Source organism: Strigops habroptila, chromosome 6 (genome assembly GCF_004027225.2).
Source record: "Strigops habroptila isolate Jane chromosome 6, bStrHab1.2.pri, whole genome shotgun sequence".
Lineage (NCBI taxonomy): Eukaryota > Metazoa > Chordata > Aves > Psittaciformes > Psittacidae > Strigops > Strigops habroptila.
This window is the reverse complement of record NC_044282.2, coordinates 3,995,774-4,005,023: the sequence shown is the minus strand read 5'-3', so window position 1 is coordinate 4,005,023 and position 9,250 is coordinate 3,995,774. Positions and strand designations below refer to the sequence as shown.

Below are 9,250 nucleotides of genomic sequence, written 5' to 3'. Positions count from 1 at the left end.
GCAGCAGTGCTGGAACAGCTCAAGTATTTCCTATACAACTGACCTCAGGACTTAATTCTTCAAGTGCAGTTATGCTTTATCCACATCAGAGAGCAGTACCTTCACTTTGCTAGAGAAACTCATTCTGAGAAAGTGTGAACATTTACAACACGTAAGAGCACCCACATTGGTACACACCCACTTGAACACCCACAGTTGGAAGACCCAAGTATTTTGCCACAGCGTATCCATGGTAAGACTCATATGGGTGCAGTTCCACAGAATAAACATCACACACCTTAGCAAATTCACACATGTATCTTAGCTGATTAGCAGCTCAGATTCGTTCTTAATTTTTTTTCAAAAGCTGGCTAAAATATTTCAGAGAGAAAAACCTTTGGTTTAAAATTTAAAAAATGACAGTTAATGCAAGTATTTTTCAGGATTTTACTGCAAACCAACGGGTTTGGTCACAAAAAATATGATACATATAACCATGTTAATTATATTACATTACAATGATGGTATACATTACAAGTAAGTCTGTAAGTTTAAATATACATCTAGAGTTACAACTGAATGTACAGATCTTTTTTACAATACATACAATCAGGAATGAAAAACCCCCAAACCCCAAAACCATAAATAATGCCCATTTTACAGATGACATCTTTTAAACTAAAAAAGAAAAAAAGAAAAAAGGAAAAAAAAAAAAAAAATAAACCAACAGCTTTGACCGACTGCAGCTGGGGCATTTTGGTCCGTAAAAACCCTTTCTAAAAATAGAAATCTTTTTTCATAGCAGCAATGCTTTCTTCAAGCATTTGGATACAAGTAATTGTGAGCCCATTTCAATAATTTTAGTTGACTGTATAGATTTACAAAAGAAATTTCAAAATTACACTTAATTTATCTTCCAAATATGGAAGAAACAAACAATGCCCCACATTGTGGTATCCTGCAAGTGTCACACTGATGCTTTAAACTAAGTCCATCTGTAGTACGCAGACCACACGCATACCATTTGTTCACATAGTAAACCCACATAAAGGAACTGAGAAACACACTCTGCAACAGGGAAAGCTTTGGAGCTCACAAGATCTCATCAGAAAAAGGCACATTTCATAAAATCCTTATCACGTTCAGATAGATCTTCAGGCAAGGCTTTTCAGAGCACGATTTCAAAACAGCTTGTTCTTACTCCTACGATCTGCCGCAGCAGTCTATGGCAGCAGTCACTCTTGTTTTTCTTTCCCAAGGAGACAGCACCACTTTGGGGGAAGAACGAATGGTAATGAAAAGCCTGTAAAGCTCATTTAGAGAGTGATGTGCTCTTCAAAAAAGCTTCCAGCAAACAGTGTAGTTGAAATTAAGGCTGCAAAGCTGCCATGGTGGAAATGTGCAAATTCTCTTTCAAGATGACTGGTCAACTGGCAGTTCCACCAGAAGGCCAAACAAAAATAAAAATAATAGTTATTATTATTAAAAAGGAAAGAAAGAAAAATGTTCACAAGAAAGAGTCCACAGGCGGGGCATATGAGAAGCCCAAAAAAGCCTCAGCGGCTTCTTTGACGCTGGCGGTGATGAGGATGCTGTCTGGGGACTGGCCGATGGAGTTGGGGACTGGCTCATCTGTGAACTCCGGATCAAAGTGTCGCAGGTCACTGGGGCCACTCTGCAGAAAGGGCAGAAAAGGAAAGATGCAACATTTAGACCCAAATGTTTCGTGAGTGTACAGTTCAATTCAAAAGCGGGGCAAGCACCCTTGCGCAGAGACTACCAGTGTTATCACCTCGGGCCCACTGTTTAACAGCCTTTGCCAGTTTAAGTTTGACTTTTTTTTTGTATCCTGCTGCATACTGTCTCACTAAAACCAAGATGATTCAATTTAACATGCTGCCCTCCAACTATGTTCATGCAGCAGAAGCCAAATGCAAACATGCCACTGACACACACCAGTGTGCAGAGAAGGACTTTGATCTCTGGGCTAGTTATTAAATTTAGTTTATAAAAAGCTCAGAAAGTGAAAGAGAACAACCTTCACAACCAGATCCCTCTCTTTAGATATTAGTATCTGACAAACCAAATCTAACTTTGCTTTTGGGAAGCTACTTGCTTTCTATACCTTACCTTCCCCTTAGGTAAAATGGGGATGCTGGGGATTATTTCAAAATAGCCATGCAAATGAAGCATGTGAGAAGCCAAAAAAAACTTCCACCCAGCTAAATTTAGATTGTCCATCAGCAAAAAGTCAGCTACCACTTATTTTTAACCTTGTCTGGACAGCCACAGGGGAAGGCAAAGCTGTGTTCTCCAAACATAGCCACCTGGCCAGTTCCCCCTGGCCCCTGGGCATCCCACAAAGACAAGAGGGGAAAAAGACACTCTCCATACATTCTATAATTAGAAGTGATACATACCACATTTGGGTTGAAAGGGGGTGTAATCTTCTTATTAATAAGATCATCCCAGTTAATTGGGGAGAAGAAGATGTGACTCTTAATCTCCATCTGTTACAGAAAGAAAAATAGATTAATTCAGACCCAAGCTAAGGTAATCAGTATGGCCTAGTCATACTCCTGTGCTGCCTACAGGTACTCCTGGTCTGCACTTACAAAGTCCTCCTTGGCGCCCAGCCTCTTTGTCCTATCCTTCTGCAAGAGGCCTTCCAGGAGATGTCTAGCTGAGTTGGTAATATTTGGCTTCAGCTGCAAGGGTTTGTTCAAGATGTTGTCATACATTTCTGCCGTGTTCCTGCTGTAGAAGGGCGGCTGTGGGAACGGGAAAGGAGAGACCCAGGTGAATGAGACTGGCAAGCGGGCATGGGGTCTTTTGTGGGGAAAGGACAAGCATGCTTGTTTGATCTCTCACGAAGGATTCGTTGCTTACCAGGCCATAAAGCATCTCATACAGGACTGCTCCAAGGCACCACCAGTCCACAGTCCGGTCATAGGGCTGCTTATGAAGAACTTCAGGAGCAAGATACTGTGAAGGAGAAGGAAGAGAGCCACATTAGCCAAAGGGATCTTTATAATTAGGAAAGCCTCCCCATTCTTGAATGAAAACAGCTTACTGAATCCCACCAATATCTAAAGCCACGAGAAAGCTACAAGCTCTTTATAAATAGGGAGATGGCTCAAGAGCTGTTCTCTCCTGCTTAACAAGCTCTGGGTGTCCTACATGCCCTCACTATCAGCCTGGTATTACAAGGCCTTGTAATAGTCCCTGCTTATCTAACCAGCCATAAATACACATGGGGGATGTCAGTTTTTACTGACAAGGACTGCACTTGCTGCCACTCTGCAAGTGGCAGGCTGAGGGCTGGACATACCTCCGGCGTGCCGCAGAAGGTGGAGGTCGTGCCATTGTGCTCTATGTTTTCTTTGCAGAGTCCAAAGTCAGTCAAGACAATGTGCCCCTGCGAATCGAGCAGGATATTCTCTGGCTTCAAGTCACTGTAGAAGAGATGAAAGAAGGCAAGTGTTCATGAGAGGAGCTACAGTAAGAACATTTTAGATTTACAGAACTTCAGTGATGAAAAAATATTACAAGCAATTCTGAGCTCAATTTGAGATCAACTTTTCAACGCTTATTCAACAAAGCACGTGTTTTTTTCAATCCAACAAACAGAACAAGGCTGCTTACCGATAAACAATGTTCAGGGAGTGCAGGTAGCCCAGCGCACTGGCAATTTCAGCAGCGTAAAATCGGGCTCTGGGCTCCAGGAAGCAACGCTCCCTCTGGAGATGGTAAAACAACTACAGGAGACAGAGAGAACAAAGTTGTGTAAGTGGCGCCAAAGCCTGTTAACAATGCACTTAATTAGACTCAACATATATAGGGAGGAAGAACAATAGCAGGAAATGGCCTAATGACCCTTTGGTAGTTCAAAACTTGGCAGGCTGGAAACATTCAACCTAGTAACTTTTCCCCCATGACTTCTCCCCTTGCAACTCTTTTTATATTTAAAAGGAAGGGTGAAAAAGTCTGCCCTACCACCGTGCACATGATAGGAAATGCTGTTTCATTTTATTACTGCTTACCTCTCCACCATTGATGTAGTCTAGGACAAAATACAATTTGTCTGCAGTTTGGAAGGAAAAGTGAAGCCCGACCAGGAAGGGGTGTTTCACATTTTTCAGCAGGACATTGCGCTCTGACATAATGTGCTTCTCCTGAAAATGTAAGAAATCATCGATGTTTAGTACACTTGCTTAATAATAGCAGTAAAAATATATTTGATGGACTTTGCAATGGCAACATGAAGAAGCAGCTTACCTCCTTCTTCTTCAGGATTGCTTTTTTCTGCAGAACTTTAACAGCATAGAACTGCTCTTCTGCCTTATGCCGTGCAAGGAGAACCTGAAAGAGGATAAAATCCCAGAACTGAGCGATACTGAAATAGAGAACAACTTGTAAACACAACTGGAAACAAGCCTTTAACTGCTGAACCCTGCTACATCCCTCTGGTTCAATGAGCAAGCCCCTTTGCTGGAAATGCTTAACAGTATTACCGCTCTGGCAGATTAACCTAACCCAAAGTTTTTACATCTAGTTTCTTTCCCTTCCAAGAGCAAAGTGTAATATTCTTCCCAGCACCAGTGTACCACACTCCCTGGCTCTTTTATGACTCTTTCAAAGGCAGCACCCTGCTCCCTCTCCCCACAACTCCACAGGGAGTCAGGCACTTGGCAGAAGGATGTGCTCGGGTCTGGTTTAACTGACCACCATTTACTACAGCCAATACAAACCCGACCCTCGGGCATTACATACAAGAACTGAGGAGTAAATAAGTTACAAAAAAATTTAGATTACCTTCCCAAAACTGCCTTTTCCGATCACTTTTAAGAAATGAAAGTCTGATGGTTTGGCATGTGGGTTGGATGACGGACCAAGATTGATCTGCTGTGAAGGACTGGGCTAGAAAAAGACAGAAACCACATTTATTAACAGTTTGCTAGTGAGAGTCCCGACAATGCCTCTTATTTTAAAATCTAAATAAAGTGGCCTTGAAAATGAAGATTAGCATTCTTCTTACTTTCTTACCACTAAAAATTTAATATTGACCTCTACCAGATATCTTATTAGGTATTGCCTAAGAAGACTGTAACAGGCAGCTTAGTTCTTGTTCAGGTCTTAGCTACATTCCATAATGAAGAAACAACTAATAAGGTTTTTTGGTTTTTGTTTGTTGTTTGTTGCTTGGGTTTTTTTGTTTGTTTGTTTGTTTTTTTATTACTTCTTCTCCATGTTGGGAAAGAGAGTTTCAGGCTAACTCGACTACTCTATTTCCCAGTTACAGCAGTGTGCTATAAGCTTAACTAAAGTAACAACTCATGATGCTAATTTTGCTGCGCTTCTATTACCAGCTGATTTGATGTTCTATAAATGCTTCAATGAGTAAAACCTACTTACCGGAGGAGAAGGATTAGCATTCATAAGTTCAGGCTCTTGAGGCTGGGAGATTTTCAAGATAGACTGAACTTCAGGGCTGCAAGGGCAAGAGCATGGACGGTCAGAAGAGCTACCAGAAGCACCAGGCAGATCTTGCCGCAAGAGGGCACGCACGTATCGCGAAAGACGTTTTTTGGTTAGGGCTATTACAGAAGGCAACTGAAACAACCTCTTCGACTTAAGGAGTAACATTTATCTCAAGAAAGTAAATTCTATCATACAAGGGCATGTATTTATACTGTAAGCATAGTTCAAAACGGGAACGGGTCACTAGAAATCCCATCCAACTTATTTTTCCCAAACTTAGCTCACAAAGATTGTTTCCAAGTGAGTAATACCTCAAGAAGATCAATTAACTCTTCTGTAACAGTCATGCCAGAGGCATTACAGTAAACAAACACTGTTTTTTAACTAGAAATCGCAATACGGAGTGGTATTTGTGACCGAAATCCTGCCAAAATTTCTGATACTTACTGCTTGCATGCATAGGAGTTGGTGGCTATCTTCTGGATGAAGTCGTTTAGTCCCATTCTTCTCTGCTTCATGAAAGCTATAAAGCAAAAAGACAGAGAAAAAGGAAAAACAAAATCGTTAAGCCATCCTGCTAGAAAAATCACAGCCGCCCCCTGAGCATCCTCGAAGACGCAAGCCCCCCGCCGCTCACCGATGAGGATGGCCACCATCCCCCTCATCTTCGAGTAAGTCAAGGTAGGACCAGACGCTTCGGCTGCTTTCACAGTCATTTTCGAGCGAAGCGGGAGGGAAATAAATAACGATCGTACGATACGACACCACCGACTCCCAGCACCGCACTGCCTTGCCGAGGCACCCGGAGGTGCTTATGTGGCGACGGTGATGGGCGGGACCGGGGCGGGGCGGCGACGCTCGTCGTCGTCCCGTCCCCCCCCAAGTCAGCGGCCGCCTCCAAGGACTTCGGGAAGGGGGGGAGGACGAGGACGACGACGACCGTCGCCGCTTTTGCGCCAAAGCCCTACCTTGACCGCAACCCCCGGGGGACCTCCTGCAGCATCCCCGCCGTGCAGAACATCCACAAGCAAACGCATCACCCGCAGTCCCTTCTTTCTCTCCCCCCTCCCCTTTCTCTTCCCGACCTTTTTCTCTTTTTCGCTGTTATATAAAGTTAAAAATCTGGCTCTATCCTGGAGCACCTCTTCCTAAAAGTGTGTGCCCCCCTCCCCCCCGCGTCCGCTCCCGGGCCCCGCCGCCCCGGGTGAGCGGCGATAAGGGACGCTGACGTTTTCTTGAAGGAGCCGTAGTGACTCAGGAGAACAAGACTTCCTGCCCGGGTTTCAATAAAACAAACAAATGTCCCTTCTGTGCACTGCCCTGATCCCGGCTGGGACATTACTGAAAGGGAAAAGGAAAGGGGAAAAAAAGGCAAATGCCAACGTCTTTTTTTAATGCCGAAAAGGGAAACAAGGTGGGGGGGTAAAAAATCCCAGGCCCCTGAACTTGGAGGAGAGCGCAGAGATCTGCTTCTAGAAAAGGCGGGGATATGACCGAAGACTGGACAAGTGCAATGAAATAAAAGATTTTAAAAGTTAAGAAAGAAGAGAGAACAGCCCTGCTCCGCAGTTTATTTCCATTGCACACAGCCACTTGGAAACACCGTGTATCCGGGACTTAATTGCTCAGTCGATTCCTTGCGGGTGCACCGGAGGGCACGAAGCACAAGGTGAAATGATGCTGCCGGGGACCACCGGGGGGTATCACGTCCTCCCCGCACCCCCTCATCCCTCCGGGGCTCACCCCCGGTGCCGGCGCTCGCCGCTCGCGGGGGACAGCCGCAGCAGTGGTGGCCGCCGGCCGAGCTCCCACCCGCGGGCGGGTGGAACTTTCCACCCGACGGGGCGTTATTCAGGCGCCTATTCCGCTTTGCAGCCTGAGCGAAGGGCGCTGGGCTGCAGCCAGCGGCTCCAGCTGCAACGTGCCCCCCATCCTCCCCCCACCAGGAGCCCTTTTCTTTCTTTCTTTTTTTCTATTTTGTCCTTTTTCCGTCCTCTGCACCCACTGCTGTTGCCTCCCCCCTTAACCACAGCCGGCCGCTGGGCGGCATCGCTTGGCAGTTGCCTGTCTCCTCTATCGGGGAGGTGGCAAGCACCCCAGCACGGCAGCCCTCAAAGGCTGCAGCAGCTCACCCTGAGCTGCAAGACGGGTGACCTGGAGTAAAGAGATAACCCACCGCGAGATGGGCACTGGGCTTAAAAAGCGCTGCAAAGGCTTTACAGGGAAAGAGCGAAGAGGGATGCTTGCCGGCTTCCCTCCTCTCTGCACCGAGTTGCGATGTCCCTCCCGGAGCGGAGGGGCCCTGCCCGGCCCCGCCGCAGGACTCGGGGGCTGCAAGGGAGCCGGGCGAAGGGAGACGCAGTGAAAAGCTGGCGGGGCTCTCATTTCTCCCACTTGTTGATTTCCTCAAGGAACTGCCACTCTCATTAATGGGAAGCGGAGACCAAAAAAACAACCACCTAAAAAGTCCCACGAAAAATAACCTACAAACTTGACATTCGAATAGGAGCTGCCAGTTTCCTCTGCCCTCTGTGGAGTGCTTTCAGGGCGCTGCTGTTAAAAACTACTTGAGACCTGCCAGTTTTCAGGGTACCCGGAGTTCCCGTCCCCTGCCCGCTGCCCCCTGGCATCTCCCTCTGCCCCTCCGGGCGCCAGGACGCGGCGCCCGGCGCTGCCCCCGGCGCTTCAGGCCAGCTGTGCGCAGCTGTGCCAGAGTCTCCAGCCGCCGGGATGGAGAGTCTCCGGCTCCTCTTCACAACCTGCCACGGGCTGCAACCCACTTCCCCCCTCCCCGGTCCGCCGCGGACCCCACGCTGCCCGCAAGCGCCCACGGCGCAGCCCCGCTCCAGCCGGCGGCACCGCCGGCCTCGCCCCGCTCTGCACCGGCCCTTTTGCAAGAGCTCCGCGGTTCTTACCGAGTCACCTGGCCCCTTTTCCTACCAAACGCTGTCCCGGCTATACCCTGCAGGCATCCCCCGTACCCTCCGGTGCCCCGCTGCGCGGTGGCCCCGCTGCCGGAGGGGTCATTTCTCCCGTGGGGAGCAGTATTCCCATGGCATGGCAGAGCAGGGTGTACCGCTAGCAGAGCGCTGAACCCACCTTTCAGCGACGACTTCTCTTCTTTGCCCCTCATCTTGCTCCCCTCCGGGACCCCGGGCGCGGCGCGGCAGCGCTGAGTTTGCGACTGTGCTCCCGGCCGCCGCGGTAATCCCGAATAACTCCCCTTCCTGGCCGGGCGTCCTGGAGGCAGGAGGGAGGCGGCGAGGGCGGCGAGGGCGGCGAGGCCGGCCGCCGCTCCCGCAGACCCGTTTATGGACGCGAGGTCGGGGGCGGCGGACATGCAGAAGAGTTATAAAGTTCAGCACGGGCCGCCCCGCACACTCTGCCCCGTTGCAACATCGCCCTCAAAATTACTGTAATCAGCGCGCACACACACACGCATGGGCAGCGTCGGGGGAAGGGAGGGGGGGGCCTCTCCGGCCCCAATTGACCTGCCGGCAGCGGCCGGCCCTGCAGGCGCTTGCACACGCTCCCCCGGACGCGCACCCACAGCGCGGATACTGCAACCCTCCCCCAACCCCTAAGAAAGGGCTCCCCGCTAGGACGGGCAGCGGCGGGACGGGGGGTGCCGGTGCCCGCGGGGGGCGGAGGGCTGCGGCTGCCGGCCGGGCTTCCTCGCCGGCCGGATAGCGCCGGGGCGGGACCGGCTCTCCGCTCCGACCTGGCACCCAGCGCCTTCCGCCGGCAGCGCCCCGGCGGCGCCCCCCGCCCGCCCGCGCGGCTCCGCTCC

General features: G+C 49.2%; 1 protein-coding gene across 3 annotated transcripts; it reads right to left on the bottom strand.

Moving 5' to 3' along the window:
- Nucleotides 1-257: 257 nt before the first annotated feature.
- Nucleotides 258-8,881, bottom strand: LOC115609508 (serine/threonine-protein kinase Sgk1). 3 transcript variants are annotated; one of them, XM_030489840.1, is made up of 12 exons: nucleotides 8,560-8,881; nucleotides 5,908-5,983; nucleotides 5,395-5,470; nucleotides 4,795-4,899; nucleotides 4,258-4,341; nucleotides 4,023-4,154; nucleotides 3,625-3,737; nucleotides 3,311-3,434; nucleotides 2,869-2,964; nucleotides 2,595-2,750; nucleotides 2,400-2,489; nucleotides 258-1,654 (listed from the first exon to the last, which is right to left on the bottom strand). In XM_030489840.1, the coding sequence occupies exons 1-12, from the start codon at nucleotides 8,798-8,800 to the stop codon at nucleotides 1,487-1,489; spliced, it is 1,461 nt and encodes a 486-aa protein (XP_030345700.1). In that variant the 5' UTR covers nucleotides 8,801-8,881; the 3' UTR covers nucleotides 258-1,486. The 3 variants fall into 3 exon arrangements, with proteins under 3 accessions (XP_030345700.1, XP_030345702.1, XP_030345701.1); XM_030489842.1 differs by lacking the exon at nucleotides 8,560-8,881 and adding an exon at nucleotides 7,466-7,563; XM_030489841.1 differs by lacking the exon at nucleotides 8,560-8,881 and adding an exon at nucleotides 6,098-6,311.
- Between the last annotated feature and the right edge of the window lie 369 nt (nucleotides 8,882-9,250).

What these genes read in the sequence shown, in the direction of transcription:
- LOC115609508 (XM_030489840.1), bottom strand. Translation starts at nt 8,800, where the DNA reads ATGTCCGCCGCCCCCGACCTCGCGTCCATAAACGGGTCTGCGGGAGCG. An exon ending in AGAGAAGTCGTCGCTGAAAG is followed by an intron (nt 5,984 to 8,559) that starts GTGGGTTCAGCG and finishes TTTGCTTTATAG; the next exon opens with CTTTCATGAAGCAGAGAAGA. An exon ending in ATGAGATGCTTTATGGCCTG is followed by an intron (nt 2,751 to 2,868) that starts GTAAGCAACGAA and finishes CCGTTCCCACAG; the next exon opens with CCGCCCTTCTACAGCAGGAA.